This window comes from Sceloporus occidentalis, unplaced genomic scaffold, assembly GCF_023333645.1.
Source record: "Sceloporus occidentalis isolate IW3139 unplaced genomic scaffold, rSceOcc1.0.p SCAF_3, whole genome shotgun sequence".
NCBI lineage: Eukaryota > Metazoa > Chordata > Lepidosauria > Squamata > Phrynosomatidae > Sceloporus > Sceloporus occidentalis.
This window is the reverse complement of record NW_028316983.1, coordinates 42123211-42139847: the sequence shown is the minus strand read 5'-3', so window position 1 is coordinate 42139847 and position 16637 is coordinate 42123211. Positions and strand designations below refer to the sequence as shown.

Sequence of the window (16637 nt, the reverse complement as noted above, 5' to 3'; positions counted from 1 at the left end):
CAAGAGTTTTTTTTTTTTTAATTATTCGTTTAATTTTTTTAAAAAACATCACATCTTACTAAATATTCACTTTGATCAAATGGTATTATGTAAATACAAATACATTTAGGCTGTGCTTATGATACTGCAATTGAAAGGTGTAATTTTAATTTTGGCAGTTGTGTCACAATTATTGCCTCTATATTCAGTGATGTATGGCAGTTAGGATTTATGAGTAACATTAGTACAAAAACATTTCTAAGGATTCTATATGGTGTGGTATGGGAGGAGATCAATGGGGGATGGCACTGACTCCATCTGCTCTGCAGAAACAATTCAGTTTGACACCACTCTAATTGCTGTGAGTCAGTGCTACGGAATTCTAGGAACTGCAATTTGTTGTGGCACCAAAGCTCTCTGACAAAGAAGTCCGAATTCCCAGAATTCCATAGCACTGAGACATGGTAGTTAAAGTGGTGTCAAACTGGATTATTTCTGCTGTGTGGATACAGCCACCATGAGTTACTACATTGGGTAATGCCAACCCTGATGATGCCACTGAGCAAAAATAGCAATGAGTTTTATGGCATCTTAAAGACTCTGGCAAATTATAGTTGGCATAAGCATTCATGGACTGTAGGCTATCTGATGAGGCATCTTCCCCCATTCCCTACCTGTAAGATAATGCATATTACGCTTCATTACTAGAAATTGTTACAGTGTAAAGCACCAAATTTAGCAGTGTAGAGTAGAATTCCATAGGTATCTGATCAAGTGAGTAGCAGTCTACAAAATTTGGCATTAAATAACATTTGTTAGTTTTTATGGTGCCACAAGACTCTGTTCTTTGATGCAGCAGACTGACATGGGAGCCTTTTGGAAATTCTTACATTGGAAGGTGACACATTTAGATTTGTGGGGTTGTCATTGATCACTGTCATTAAAAAAAGAAACCTCTTTTGACAATTCCATGGAGTGAGCTGTAGCCCACAAAATGTTATGCCATATAATATGTATTAGTCTTCAGTACATCACAATATAATTTTTAATGTGTCTTTATCAATTTATTTTCTGTTCTGCTAGCCTGATGAAGATCTGTTCAATCCAGACTATGTGGAGGTTGATAGAATATTGGAGGTAGCTCACACAAAGGACTCGGACACTGGAGAGGTAGATGCTGCTGGTCCTCTTCTTTACTGATGCAGTGCCATTAATGTGCATGTACATTATTCTCAGCATGATTGCTATTTGCCATTCATAGTTCCCCAGTCCCTCTGTTTTCATTGCAAACCATAGAACAGGAAGTAGAGGGATATATTTAGCAAAATGCAGAAATACAGTTTTCCCCACCCACCAACTGTCTGTGAGTTGCCAGGTGTGTTACAGCCTGGTAATTGCATAAGGCCATGCTGTTTGTTCTGCTGACACATCAAGCGTATTGCCAGAAAAAAAAAGGAATTAAATGGAGTGATTGTCTAAGTCCAGCACTGAGTCTATGTTGACAAGTTTTTTCTGTAGTTAGAGATGAAGAATTGGGTTCCTGATATTAAATAAATAGGTTAAAAATAAATTGTTCTTGATATATGTAAGTACTGCGAATTAGGCCTCAAGTCCTGCAGGGGTATGGAGGCCCATCACAGGAGCAGGAAAGACATTTGAGAACTACACATAATTGTTCATGGAAAGGGCAGAAGTTTGGTGGCAGATCACTCCCCTGTACAGATTATCCTCTGGTAGGGCCTTCCCTCTCTTAGAGGGCCTTGGTGAGCATGACTGTCTGAAGTAGAAATTCTTCAGGCAGCTTCTGATGGCTGCGTCTAGCCACCCTTTTAATCTATCCATACTTGAGTAGAGGAATTGGGAAAATTGAAAAGATGACTAGATCAAAGAATGCCAAGCCAGGAAAAAATAATTAAGGATGCCCCAAGTTATCATCCACAGCCAGGTACAGATGAGCCACCTGTTGGCTGATAGCTATCCTCTGCTCTCTGAAGTGAAGATATGTGTTTTATACAAAGACCTACGTGTTTTTCAGATTTTGTTGTGTTATTTATTGATCTTCATCAGAGTTAGATTGCTTTGGGTGCAACTCCATTCTGCTCCAGCCAAATTCCCTTCCCGTATCCATGTCCATATCCAGAGAATAGGATCTGGAGCAGTGGACTCAAACTACAGGAAAAGCAATTCCACCTTAACATTAGGAAGAACCTCCTGACAGTAAGAGCTGTTCAACAGTGAAACTTATTCCCTTGGAATATGGCAGAGTCTCCTTCTTTGGAGGTCTTTAAACAGAGACTGGATGGCTATCTGTCAGGGGTGCTTTGATTTTTTGTGTTCCTGCATGGCAGGGAGTTGGACTGAATGAGCCTTGTGGTCTCTCCCAACGCTGTGATTCTATGTAGCAGATTTTTACGTGCTTTAGCTTGCATAGGTTAACTGATTTCTTAGTCTGTGTACAAACTGTACATGTTTTCCCCAGGGAGTTTTTTGTCACTTGCTCTTTGTCACTTCTTTTGTGACCTCTTATTGTATCTCCATTGTTTTTCCTGGAATGCAGGAGGTGACACACTACCTGGTGAAGTGGTGCTCATTGCCTTATGAGGAAAGCACTTGGGAGCTGGAGGAAGATGTTGATCCTGGAAAAATCAAAGAATTTGAAGCTCTGCAAATACTACCAGAGATCAAATCATTGGTGAGAATAAGGAGAACGTCACTTTCCTAAGAGGAAGGGGGAAAGTATTTAAAAGTGAATTGATCACTTATTCTCTCTTACAGTGGTGTTGTTACCTGAGTCTTTTCCTGATGCTATTTTGAGGTCATTCATCCCTGTGATCAGTCATGTTACTAAGGCTTCTTGTCTTCCTTTCACAGGGGTACATATACATAAAATGTACCTTGCTGTGGAATGTGAAGCAGCCATAAGGATGAGCTGGTCAGCAGTTGCAGTCAATTTTGGAGATAATTTGACCACAGGAAATTTAGTCTTTACACTAGTCACCATTCTGGTTTTCCTTCCAGGAGCGCCCAGCCTCTGAAACCTGGCAAAAGCTAGTGAAATCACGTGACTATAAGAACAATAATCAACTGCGAGAATACCAGCTGGAGGGAATGAATTGGCTTCTTTTTAACTGGTATAACAGGTGAGTTGCAGATAGAACAGAGGCACCTTCAGTGCATTTGACCAATAAACAAATGTTTTTTCCTAGACCACTGTTACAGTTTTCAGAAGCTGCAAAAGTAGAGCTGGGGTTTGGGAATGCAGTTGGTTTGCCTTTCTAGTCAGTAGCAGGATGTCTAGTGCAAATGTGCTTATAACTTATATAAGTAATTTGGAGAAATGTGTAGTGTTGCAAATAGGCAATAGAGGAAGTTAATCTAGTGGTAGATGTATCTGATGCATTGTTGACATGTAGCACGTACAACCTGACACATAAATATGAAGACTAGGAACAAACAATACTATTTCAAACTAGACAAATTAGGAAAAGAGCCAAATGGATAAAAATTTCTTGTCTAGGTAACCCATTATATTGATGTTACTGCTACCTCACATTTGCCCAGACCACCATCAGGAATTGCTGGTATATGGGGAGAGACTTTCTGCTTGTGAAAGTAGAAAGTCTCTCCCCATAAACCAGGGATAGGCAACCTGCGGTCCGCGGGCCGGATGCGGCCCAGTGAGGCCTTGGGACCGGCCCCAGCCTGGTCCTGCTGCCGATTGCTGCCGGGGCCTTTGGGGGGCAATTGTCTATAGAAGCCCCAGAAACATGAATTTATATTAACATTTTTTAAAAAATCAATTTTTTTTGTGTGTCCTCCATTTAAAAAAAAAAAAGTGCCCTCCATTTGAAAATGTTGTCCTACATTTGTCCTGGTTTATTTATATATTTATTTATTTTTTAAATTATTTAATTATTTATTTTTTGGCTTCAGCCCCCCAGTTGTCTGAGGGACAGCAACCCGGCCCCCGGCTCAAATAAGTTGCCTACCCCTGCCATAAACCATTGTGAGAGGCTTCCCCAATGAACTTCTGTATTCATCCTAATCATACAATGCCACCTGGATAACTACCCTACTGGAATTTCCTGTTTAGCATCCCTTATATGTTAACTCATATTCTAAGCCTTTTTAAACATTTTATTGTTGTTGTTGATTTAATGTTCTTTGTGGAAGTGAAATAAATAAAAATTAAAAAAAACAAAAGCAAACAGGTACAATTTGCAGAACTTCTTAGCCAGTGGAGTGCTTTCTAGGTTTGTAATGCCTACTCATGGTATTTCTACAGGAAGAACTGCATTCTGGCTGATGAAATGGGTTTGGGGAAAACGATCCAGTCCATTACATTCCTCTCTGAGATTTACCTGATGGGTCTTCGGGGTCCATTCCTCATCATTGCCCCCCTCTCAACCATTACAAACTGGGAACGGGAATTTCGAACATGGACAGAGATGAATGCCATTGTATACCATGGTAGCCAAATAAGCCGCCAGATGATCCATCAGTATGAGATGGTTTACCGGGATGCACAGGTTTGTAATATTCTCTGGCCTTAAGCCAATGGCTGTTGCTTGTTTAGAAGCTGGAAAGCAAAGAGTTGAGCTCAGCCTCCTGGAAACCTGGGAGAGAAGCTTTGCTGGCAAGGGCTGCTTGTCCCACTATCATAGCTGTGCATTAAGACAGCCTTGAGTAGTGCCTTTTCTATACTAGTGAGTTCTCTAGAGATAGTGGAGATAAGTTGGGTACAGGCTGCTGCTGAATGTCCTAGGTAAGGAGGAAGCTACTAGTGTTAGTAGTACTGTGATGTAGCCCCCATGGTCTCAGCCATACATGGGAATCAACAAATCCATATTTGTAGAGTTTTGAGAGTGGTTCTTTTATATAATAATAAATAATAAAATTTTATTTTTACCCAGTCTCTCCCACAGGATTGAGGCAGCTTACATCAAATAAAATACAGTATAAAATACATCATACATTATAATCCATTCTCTTCCCCTCTCCCCAACTATACCATAGTTAAAATATCATTAAAACAATTAAAATTAAAATAATCATGCAATCAAACCAGTCAGACAGAGTGGTGGACAATTTTGGGCATTTTCTGTAATGGTCTGTGTCCATGGGAGACCGGGTGGATTACTCAGGGAAGGCCTATCGGAAGACATTTGTCTTGACAGCTTTTTAAAATGTTCTGGATCTCCTCCAACAGGCTATTCCATAGTTTGGGAGTGGCAGATGAAAAGGTCCTCTGGGTAACCACATCCAACCTGGTCTTTATTGGTTGTAAGAGGTTCTTCCCAGAGGACCTAAATGTGTTGGGTGGATTGTATGGAAAGAGGCGATCCCGCAAATAGGTTGGACCCAAGCCATGTAGGGCTTTAAAGGTCATAACCAACGCCTTGTACTGTGCCTGGAAACTGATAGGTAGTCAGTGAAGACATTTTAAGATGGGAATAATGTGGTCACCTTTAGCTGTCCTTGTGACTAATCTGCCTGCCATATTTTGGACAAGTTGAAGCTTCCGGACTAGGCACAAGGGTAGCCCCATGTAGAGTGCATTACAGAAATCAAGTCATGATAGTTAGAAACTATGTTAAAGTGGGCAAGAGCTGCAAAAGAAGTAATCTTAACTGATCAGCTGTAACTGTTGCTGTAAATTCCTATCTCTTGTTCTGGTATGCTTAGGGCAACCCACTTCCTGGGGTCTTCAAGTTCCATGTAGTTATCACCACTTTTGAGATGATCCTGGCTGACTGCCCAGAGCTGAAGAAGATCCAGTGGCGCTGTGTAGTCATTGATGAGGCCCATCGGTTAAAGAACAGAAACTGCAAATTGCTGGAAGGATTGAAACTCATGTGTCTGGTGAGAATTTCCTCATTGTGTTACCCTTTTGAGCTGCGTGGTAATCTGACCTTGCAGATAACAGGAATGCATGATGGATACTGACCAGTATGCAAATTATGGGTGTAAGTGTACATTTCTGTATTTGAATGTATTGCTGTAGTTTGTATCCAGGACACTGTTCCACTGCAGTACGTTGTGCCATTGTTTCCTAGTTATCGGTATTGCTAATTGTTGTCTAGCTACTATTGTGTTAACTTCCACATGAAGTTAGAAATGTAGAAGAAGCAAGCCCAGCATAACTTTTCTGTACAATGTTTTAAGTTGTACCCTTAGAAGAATCATAGTATCAGTCAAAACTTATGGCCTCGAGTGCTTTTACAGCAAACAGCTTCAAACATTGGAATATTTCTTGTAGGAAGATGGTTTGGAGCCATCTGTCTTGGGAAAGTTAGGTTTGTGTACCTCTCGATGGCAATAGTAATGGCTATGACTATAAAGATATGAGAATGGTCAGTCAGAAGCTGTCTTCCTCCAGAGCTAAAAGCAGGCACGTTGACTGACAGAGTAACTCGTAACCAGCTTTCTGTTTTCCAGAGCAAAAACACTGCAAGGAAAAATGCTGGAGAAATATCTAGTTTACCATGTTGTCTTACAAATGTTCTGTTTTAATCTGTCCCTGCATGGTAAATAGGAACACAAAGTACTGCTAACTGGGACACCTCTGCAGAACTCAGTGGAAGAACTCTTTAGTCTTCTGAACTTCTTGGAACCACAGCAATTCCCATCTGAGACAGCCTTCTTAGAGGAGTTTGGGGACCTCAAGACAGAGGAACAGGTAATAGGAAGAGTTTCAGTACCGGGTCTTGCCTGGTTTGTTGATCTTGGGCTTAGAAATTAAAGTACTTAGAAAAGCAGTTAAGGTGGAATTAGTAGTGGCTTAATGATGCATTCTGCATTAGAAGAAGCAAACTATGGAAACTTATTTTTAAGAATGAATATATTGAAATGCTGAATCCATCCAAAATAAAACATAAGTAGCTAGATGTTCTTAGGTGCCAGCTTACCATTATGTTTGTTTGTGAACGGGCAAAATGATATAAAATTAAACTAACATGTTGCAAAGCAGAGAATTGTCCAAGTTGTTGTTCACTCCTTATTTCCTTGGGTAAGGCAGATCTCTAGTGGTTGCTTTTCTATTCTCTTCTGTTATTCTTGAATGGAACATACTTCTTCAAAGTATCTCTGCATATATGTGTAAACTTACACATGCATGCAACATATCAACATATCCTCACCTCTTTTGTGGAAATATTGTACCTCTCATCAATTACACATTGTATGTTTAAAATGTGTCCAACAAATCACCATACTCAATCATACTGGAAGCCTTTTCTTTTCATTGCATGTATACCTTATTTACTTGTTACTATTTTTTTTACTCACCAGCAATTACAAAAAAAATAAGTAATCATAGAACCATCTAACCATGTATATGCCTTCTTTCTCCCCCATATAAGGGTACCATTGCACATCAGTGATATGTGCAGGTTTTTCTGCTCAAGATAAAGAAAAGGAAAAGGTAGTATGGTAGTATGGTGATTTGTTCTTATATGGTTTTTTTACAATTTGCAAGCCTGAGTTCTGGACAGTAATTTATTTCAGGAGCATGCTGGGCCTGGCATTCATGAACATATTGGTTCTTTCTAGGTGAATTTCCAGAACCACTGTCTCAGCTGAGCTCATAGGCCTCAGAGACCCTGTAACCATAGTCTTTCTTCTCATCTCAACAGGTAAAGAAGCTCCAGTCCCTCTTGAAACCCATGATGCTGCGACGGTTGAAGGATGATGTGGAGAAGAATCTGGCACCCAAACAGGAGACCATCATTGAGGTAGAGCTGACCAACATCCAGAAAAAATACTATCGGGCCATCCTGGAGAAGAATTTCAGCTTTCTGTCCAAGGGTGCCAACCAGCACAACATGCCTAACCTTATCAACACCATGATGGAACTGCGCAAGTGCTGCAACCACCCCTACCTCATCAATGGTAAGAGGCAGGCTGGAAGCACCCTTGACTCTGTGAGAGAAAAGTGACATCACTGCAATTTTCTCTCTCCCATCTATGGGAAATAGATGTGGGATGAAAAGCGTCTCTCCTTTGTGCAGAAAGTTCATCGCTTTTCATAAATGAGGTGTTCAGTATGACTGGGATCATGACAACTTTATTAGTATCTGTGCAGTCAGTCTGGCAGCACTGACACACTTATCAGACAGTGACTATGATTTCCAGAAATACTGTGTGTGTGTATGTGCGCGCGCGTGCATATATATGCACTCAGGCAAGTTTATTTGAAAAGTATGTCAGATTGAGTATCCACATGGAAAGCATTTATTTTCATTTCTGGAGGGCTGAGAATTATACCTTGAACTTTCTATCAAACTTCAATAAAAAGCAGTACCAAATGCTGTTTGTGGCTAGAGATGGTAATAACAGGAATACTGTGAATGTTGTTTACACAACTTGAACACCCAGTGAAATGTTTTCTCTCTTTTTGGGCCAGGGGCAGAAGAGAAGATCCTGGAGGATTTCCGTAAAGCACACAGCCCAGATGCTCTTGACTTTCAGCTTCAAGCAATGATCCAGGCAGCAGGCAAGCTGGTGTTGATTGATAAGCTGCTGCCGAAGCTGATTGCAGGTGGTCACAAAGTGCTGATCTTCTCCCAGATGGTGCGCTGCCTTGATATCCTGGAGGATTATCTCATCCAGAGGCGGTCAGTACAGTCCAGGAGCTTTCACCACAGAGAGCATCACCTAGATGAGTGATGTTCTTCCAGAGCTTGCTACATTGATAGGATGGATGTTACCTTCCTGTGCATCCATAGGCAGCATTTTCTTCTTAGCTTTTTCTTGTCTCCTCAGGTTCCCTTCCAGTCTGCACACTCTTTTTCACCTTTTCTTTTTAACTTTTGAGGGGGGAAGTGAAGGGCTGTGTTGTGAAAGCTGCTGCATACCACTTTCAGTGCATCTAGCCTTTTCTTTGTATATGAATCATTAGGTCCCAACTCAATACTATGCAAGTCAGCAGACATTTTTGTGTCTGTCGAGTGCAGGGTCCATAGAAGAATGATAGGATGCCTTGCATCCAGATAGTCCCACATTTAGTCCCTGTCCTCTCTGCTCAAAAAGAGTAAGAATGTGAATGATGATGATTTTATATCCTGCCTTTTCCCCAATAATGGGACTAACAACACATTTAAAAACTGTACAGGTAAAAAAACTATACAAAAACCTCAATCAAAGTATAAATATTAAAATTATATAAAAATCAATTAAATACAGTAACTTGTAATGTTATAATATTAAAATTCATTAAAAACAGTTCCAACCATAAAACAGAACAGCACATCATTAAAAGCTCATCCCATTCAGTGTTGAAAAGCCTGGTAACACAAGATTGTTTCATTGACCAACGGAAGGAAGGAGACATCCTGGCCTCCCTAGCAAGAGATTTCCAAAGACTGGGAGCAGCTACTAAGAAGGCCTTCCCCCCTTTCAGTCTTGGCCTGGTATAAGGCAGCTATTTCCAATTAAGAAAAATCCCTCTAATTCCTAGGTCATTATAAAATGGGATCCAACCACTTAGGTGAGTCCTGGGAACAGTTCTCTTTTTGGAAACTTCTGCAGACTGCAGTCCCCATTTTTAAGTACTACTAAAATTTGACACATAAGGTTAAAAAAAAAATTCTATTTTTATTTTATTTTATTTTTCTGCTGAAAATAAAACATACGTCTTCTTTTAAAGGGAAGCCTGATTTCCTGGAGAATTGCAGATATGCAATTCTTCTTTAAAATAAGGTGTATCATCTCCCTGTGACACATCTCTTGGCAAGGGGATTCAGGGCTGCACAGATGGTGTGTGTGCATACAGGTCACAAGAAGCATGTTGTCCATTGTTGATCTAAAACAAAGAGCTGTGTGCCACATTTCTGGCTTCATTATGGAATAAGCTTTCTTGGACTACAGTTCGTTTTGGTGAAGCAGGCTGTAATTCATGAAAGGTTGTGCCATAATATATTGGTTAGTCTTTCAGACTCAACTCCCTTGTTTTTGCTGCTATACACTTAAAATTGTGCCAATTCACTCTGTCTGTACAAAGGTTCTTCCTCATTGTGAGCGTAGATGGCTTCAGTAGTGTTCCCTTTTGCAGTTTGTTAATTCTTTATCGTGTGGACTGTTATCTCTATGTAGATCAGCTAGTTTTACCTTAAAACTGCCTCCTTGACAGAGGAGCAATACTGATGCTTTTGTTATTGGTGTGGGCCCTCCATATTTATTGGGCAGGAATTCCCAGTAATTCTAATCAACATGACCAGTGATGAGGGATGATGAGACAACGCTGTCCATCTTGTATCACCTCCAGCACCCAGAAGTGCTAGAAGGAGCATCACAAGTTACAGTGTGGTACAGCAGAAAATCCTGATCATCAGGTTTCCTGTCAGCTTAGAAACCTGATTCTGGGACCTGGAATGAAACCTACGTAGAACTTGTGGCTAAATATTGATAGAATTGAAATATTTTTTCCAACTCTTTGCAATCTGGTGGCAGAACTACTTTTTGAAAATTGATATTTTCTCAAAGAGAGTGGGATTCTGGCTTTGGGAAATGAACAGCTTGCAGTTTGTGGAACAACTAGAATTGCCAGTTTACTCTTCAGAACTGTACTTTTTTGTGCTGATGTACCAATTCTGGATGTTGTTGTAGATGAGATTGTTCTAAAACTCTTCCACGTTTTGTAGTGGCTCAGAAAACATGTAATTCTGTAACTGCCAAACCTTGCAATAACCTGGAGAAAAATAGGGAACTCTGAAGGTATTGAAGACCAGGGATTAATTTTGAAGACATTACTTTTGCTGGTCTCTTAGGGAATTGCAAAGGAAGGTGGTGGTCTTGATATGTATGGAAGGAACATTTGCTGGTATCAGGGCATTTCCTGGGTCCTGAGCATATCTTTGAAGCACAGAATCAGTAAATTACAATGACCTTTGTGACGACCTTATGAAAGGTCGGTAGTATTTTTCTTATATTATAGATATTAGGCTGAGGTTAAGAAATACTGTCTTGTAAACCACCCTGAAAAAGTGTGATATATATATACAGCATTATGCAGATAAATCAAGAGATAATACCTGGCTTGCAATATGAAAAAGATGATTATGTCATGATTAGTGCCATTAAGCACTAGAATAAGTTTAGTGTTTAAGCTTAGTTTATCATTACTACCACAGCTCTTTTGCTGTGTTAGTCACAATTGGAAGCAGAAGGTCCTAGTTCTGTAGATATTCCTACAGTTCTGTAGCATCTTTGAGACTGTTTGAAAGAAAGAAGTTGGCAGCATGAGCTTTTGTAGAGTTCACTTTACCTCCTCAGATGCATCTGAGGAGGTAGGCCAAAGTCTATGAAAGCTCATGCTTCCAACTTCTTTCTTTCAGTTAGTCTCAAAAATGCTACAAGATCTCTTTACATATTGATTCTGCAGACTAACATGGGTATATCTTTTAATTCTACAGCTCTGTAGGTATTCTTGTTTCTGTAAATTCTATATCTGGTGATCTTCTGTTTACACAGATACACGTATGAGCGCATAGATGGACGGGTTCGTGGAAATTTACGTCAAGCTGCCATTGATCGCTTCTGCAAGCCAGATTCAGACCGCTTTGTCTTCCTGCTGTGTACACGGGCAGGGGGATTGGGTATCAATCTTACTGCAGCTGACACTTGCATCATCTTCGACTCTGACTGGAATCCACAGAATGATCTTCAGGTACTGTGATTAACCTTGGAACAAAAATGGGTGGTACAATGGACTGACTAAAGCTTAAAATTTAGTTCTTTCTGAGGGAATTCAGCTATGTAAAATATGAATGCATTTGTTCTGACATAGGGTTACATTTGAACAAATTTTAGGTTTTCTATAATTGGTTTGCTTTTTTAACTTTTGTGGGAGTTTTTAACAGGTTTATTTCGTTGTGCATTTGCATCAGTGTACAAATTTGTTTTTAGTAAAAAAAAGTTAACATTTGTATTTTTTGTGCACAATTTCTCCAGTGCATATCTTTTTGTATACTTTTTTCTTTGTACACAAATTCTGTACACATTTCTCCCTATATGTGTGTGTGTGTGTGTATGCAAATGCACGCATTGGGGAAAATATGTAGAGAAATGTATGCGTAGGGTTAAATGTGTACAACGTACATTGGAAGAAATGTGAAATTCATACATTCTGATATGCTAGTCTCCTAGTTAATTATTTTTGTACCCAGTTTCTCCATATATACAGTACACAGAATTTGTCCACATTTATAAATTACATAATATACACCTTTCAGTCTCTATGCAGGGCCCACATCCAAAATAATGGGATTTCTTTAGCCTCATTCAGTCTATATGGAAGAAAAGGGGCTCCGGCTTTCAGATAGGGGCATCCTTTATGGTATGGGGCACCTACCAGTCTTATAATGGACAGGCATTCTGCCCCTCAAATAAGGGACATCCCTCATAATAAGGGACACTTGGCAACAGTATTTACTAGCTCATCCTTCATTGATTGGGTCTATGAGATGAATCTGTTCAAGGATGGAAGGAATGGGTAATGTCTGGAGGTACAGGCTCCATTTTTACCTTCTCATGGATGTTTGCGGATTTCAGTTTATCCCCTGTGAACTCTAGAAGTAAGTACTTTTTAAAAAGGCAAATTGCCTACCACCAGGCACTGACCTTTCTAAATGCAACCCCCCTTGCCTATTTTGGGTGAAAACGTGGGGGCTTGGGAGACAAAATAATATTTGGAAGGCAAATTTTGTTCCTAGAGACATGTGAAGGGCTATGATTCAGCATTTTAAGGATTCATTCCCCCCCCCCCCCCCCCCCACTTATGTGGAAATGTTCTAGGAGGCCACCTATGGCCTGTGATCTGCACTTCACCTGTCAATGGAAGCTACATCTCATCCCCTCTTTCCATCTCATTTTGTCAACTCTGTTTTGAGTGATGTCTTTCTCCTGCAGGCTCAAGCTCGCTGTCATCGAATAGGACAAAGTAAAGCGGTAAAGGTCTATCGCCTCATCACTAGGAATTCCTATGAACGAGAGATGTTTGACAAAGCCAGCTTGAAACTAGGCTTAGACAAAGCTGTACTGCAGGACATTAACCGCAAAGGGAGCACCAACGGGGTAAGAGTGAGGACCTTGTGGAGTCGGGAACTTGGACTCTCCACTGGTTTTCATTCATCTTCCTGTCCATAGACTTCCATGGCAACTTCCTTCCAGAAGTTGCCAGAGTTCCTGCCCTTTGTTTTTTCTGTTCTGCAGCCAGGCTCAGGGTGTGTCTGTCTGTCTGTCTCTGGAAGGTACAGCAGCTCTCCAAGATGGAACTTGAAGACTTACTACGCAAAGGAGCTTATGGAGCTCTGATGGATGAAGAAGATGAAGGCTCCAAGTTCTGTGAGGAGGATATTGACCAAATCCTGCAGCGCAGAACCCAGACCATCACTATCCAGACTGAAGGGAAGGGCTCCACATTTTCTAAGGTTGGCATGTTTTGTCAGGTGATGGGAATGAAACTAGTTAAGCACCAGGGTGCGGAATGCATTTTTTTCTTTCCATGAATAGGGTACAGGCAAAAGAAAACATACTTTTGAACAGAACAAGGTGGCAAAATTTCCCAGCTCTTGTTCGTCATTGTTTTGTATAAAGCCTCTCTTTTTTGACAAGTATTTATTTTTGCCATGGTACACCAAGTTATGTGGCTGCCAAGACTATTTCAGTGGCTCGTAATCTCTCCTGAGATTGCTCTTTTCTACATTCCCAAAATAATGAATTACTTCTTCTGGAAGACTTCAAGAAAGCCAGTACACCTTTCAAAGAAGGTGCAATCCCTCTCACTCCCAAACGTTGGCCCGGTACATACCTGACTTGATGTCTGGAGTGGCAGTGGCTCCCCCTCCCCCGCACAGGGAAGCTGCAGCCGCCAAACCACGCGACTTCCCTGTGGAAGAAAAAGAAAACGCAAAAAGTGGTTGCTGCGTGGTCCCTTAACCCTAGTACAGTGCCAGCATGGTGCTTTAGCGCCATCTGAACTGCGCCATTGTTTTCAAAACCAAAAATAGATTTGTGGCCATTTTGTTGTTCTGCCTTCTTTTCTTTTTTTAAAATTTTATTTATTTATTTATTTATTTATTTATTTATTTAGTATTTTTGACAGTCTGTACCATTCTTAGAGAATTCTAGGGCTCAGAATTGGCCACAGGCCCAACACAGTTTTCCACCTTAGGTGGGAGTTAAAAAATACCAACCTGCATTAAATTAAAAAGTACTGTACTAACATAAACTCAAACAGTGTTCCCCATTCCTGCTTTCTAATTCACCTGTCAATTTTTTTATTGTACTTTGGTTTTAATAGCAAATAAAGCGCATTATTGGGGCCTTGCATAAGAATTGCATGGCTACTTGTTCTGCTGTGTGACGTGCAGTCTGTTACCTTTCATTGTACTTACAGGCCAGCTTTGTTGCTTCTGGAAACAGAACTGACATTTCCTTAGATGATCCAAACTTCTGGCAGAAATGGGCAAAAATAGCAGAGCTGGATACAGATGCAAAGAATGAAAAGGTAATCATAATGTTACTATTCTGGAAATAAAAATATAATGTATTGAGTTATATGCATACTTAGCTGTTTAGAGCTAGCTCTGTTCACTTCTGTGTTAGAATTAAGGATTGTAACTATAGTATAAGAACTAGATGCAGATTGTGTGAGAATCTCTTGTACATGAATTCTTGTTCTTGTACTTCCTGAAGCATCTTAGAAGCTAAATTCTGCTGCCTGAGTTTGACCTTTGGAAACTGAATCAGATACAGCTCCAAGAACATAACACAGCCCTTGAATGTTTTATTTATTATATGTTTGTACTGGTCTTACACAGGAATGGCAGCAGTTTCTCATTTGACAAACTGAAGAACTCTGCACTGGCTTAGCTTCAGCTGCTTCCAGCCTTCACTGGACCCAGCTTCACAGAACCTACACAACCTAACCCATAGCTGCCCTGTCTCCAACCCATCCCTTTTCATTGATGGGGGAAACCTGTGAATGACTTGGCAGTCGTGCAAGTTCCCAGGTGTAAAATCCCGCTCCCAGAGCAGTTGCACAATTGCAAGTCACATGGCATCAGTGTCTCCTCCTTCCCCTGTCCCCTTGCTACTCCAAGTACCCTGGTTACCTTTATTATTTTTTCCTGCTCCTCCTCAATCTTTTTAAGACTTAAAGCTTCAGAACTGTGTGACAAAACAAAAAACAGCTAAAGCCATGCTGGTAGGGCATAAGGCAGGGTTAAGGGAGAGGTGAGGAAGATGGTGTGATGGGGACAGCAGCCCCAGTTACATTATGGAGAGAGCTGCAGTGATGGCTGCCGCAAAAGCAGTATGTTACATTTTTTTTAAACTAGTGTGACTGCTGTGAGAATGGGGCTTGTGCAGAAGAGTCCTCAATTTTCCTGTGTATTTTTAACTTAAGAAATCCAGTTTAAGTTCATGAATTTCAGTAGGAGAAATAATGGGTTTTAAAATCAAGTAAATGTAACTACTTCAAGAGACATAGCAAGACAGAAACACAGTGCTTGAAGTTGGTATTAACATTCTGAATGAAACTGGTACAGTTTTAACAACTGATCATTCAGTACCTTTTTCAATTTAAACCAGTCTCTACATTAAGCATCAGATGCAATTTATCTTTAGCTTCCACACTTAGCAATTTAGATATTTTCTGCTGTCAAATCAAATCAACTGACACTGTGTAAATGTAAATTCAAGTACATAATTAACTGTTTTTCCTTTAAAAACTGTCCTACTGTCTTTTCCTCCCTCTTTTTCATTTGCTGATTTCTTCAACATTCTTATTTTTAAAGTGAAAAACTGGCATAAGCCAATGCAAACAGCAGGATCCAGGGGGAAACCTCATTATTGCAACAAGATAATACTTCTTTTAAGTTTTGTTAATTTTTTAACAGACATTTACCACTTGGGGTAGTAATACTACCACTTTCAGGTTTTATTTAAAATTCGGAAACAGCTCTGAGGAATTAACTATTAATAAATTAATCCAAGTTTATTTTTAACATTTGGGTAGTGAACGTTCACACTTTGTGTCTTGAAGCTCAAGTCAACAGCTGCAGCTTTTCCAGAAGAGCAGGGAATGAAAGGAACTAGTCCCTTTGAACTGAGCCAGGGCAAAATAAAGTCACTGATTCTGCCTCAGGATATTGGCAGCCTTTCACTGCATTGTTCTGCTTTGATAGTGGCATGAGTTCTATCAACTAAATTTATTCTCACCTTCACAATCTGTGCCCTGCCAGAGGCAAGACTGTTGCATCCCCAAGAAAATTCCCTCTTTCCCATTTTCCTATCCTTCTGTATTTACTTAAAAAGCAGTTGCTTCCATTGTAAGCAAAGAATTTCCCTTCCTCTATTTCATGTCTAAATATGTGAGCTTTTCTTTGCCATTGACAGTGAAACTGAGGTTTCAGGCAGTTTTAGCATATGCACAGTCTTTCTAGCCAGGAGCACTGAAAACGAAGAATGTCAATGCTGCATATTTTGTGGGAAGGGAAGACAACTAAACAGTTTATATACCTGTAAGAAAAAGACATCATATGTGGCCCCTTACATCTCCTCTTCCAGTGCCTGCTCGTTCAATCAAACAGCTGGTTTGTTCTGCTCTGGAGAAAACAGATGTGTGATGTTTGCCTTGGCATATACCCTTGGGGTCC

General features: G+C 40.2%; 1 protein-coding gene across 9 annotated transcripts in view; it reads left to right on the top strand.

Annotated features, from left to right (window-relative positions):
* CHD6 (chromodomain helicase DNA binding protein 6) overlaps nt 1-16637 on the top strand; it is a 157810-nt gene that overhangs the window by 110969 nt on the left and 30204 nt on the right. For 8 of the 9 annotated variants that reach the window (XM_089514140.1, XM_089514136.1, XM_089514142.1 and 5 more), the window contains 12 exons: nt 1063-1149; nt 2537-2671; nt 2998-3119; nt 4265-4508; nt 5665-5841; nt 6515-6658; nt 7614-7869; nt 8384-8594; nt 11449-11644; nt 12886-13050; nt 13227-13406; nt 14375-14485. In XM_089514140.1, the coding sequence (XP_089370266.1) occupies nt 1063-1149; nt 2537-2671; nt 2998-3119; nt 4265-4508; nt 5665-5841; nt 6515-6658; nt 7614-7869; nt 8384-8594; nt 11449-11644; nt 12886-13050; nt 13227-13406; nt 14375-14485 (2028 nt within the window). The remainder of the gene's footprint in view (nt 1-1062; nt 1150-2536; nt 2672-2997; nt 3120-4264; nt 4509-5664; nt 5842-6514; nt 6659-7613; nt 7870-8383; nt 8595-11448; nt 11645-12885; nt 13051-13226; nt 13407-14374; nt 14486-16637) is intronic. The other variant, XM_089514141.1, reaches the window with a different exon arrangement.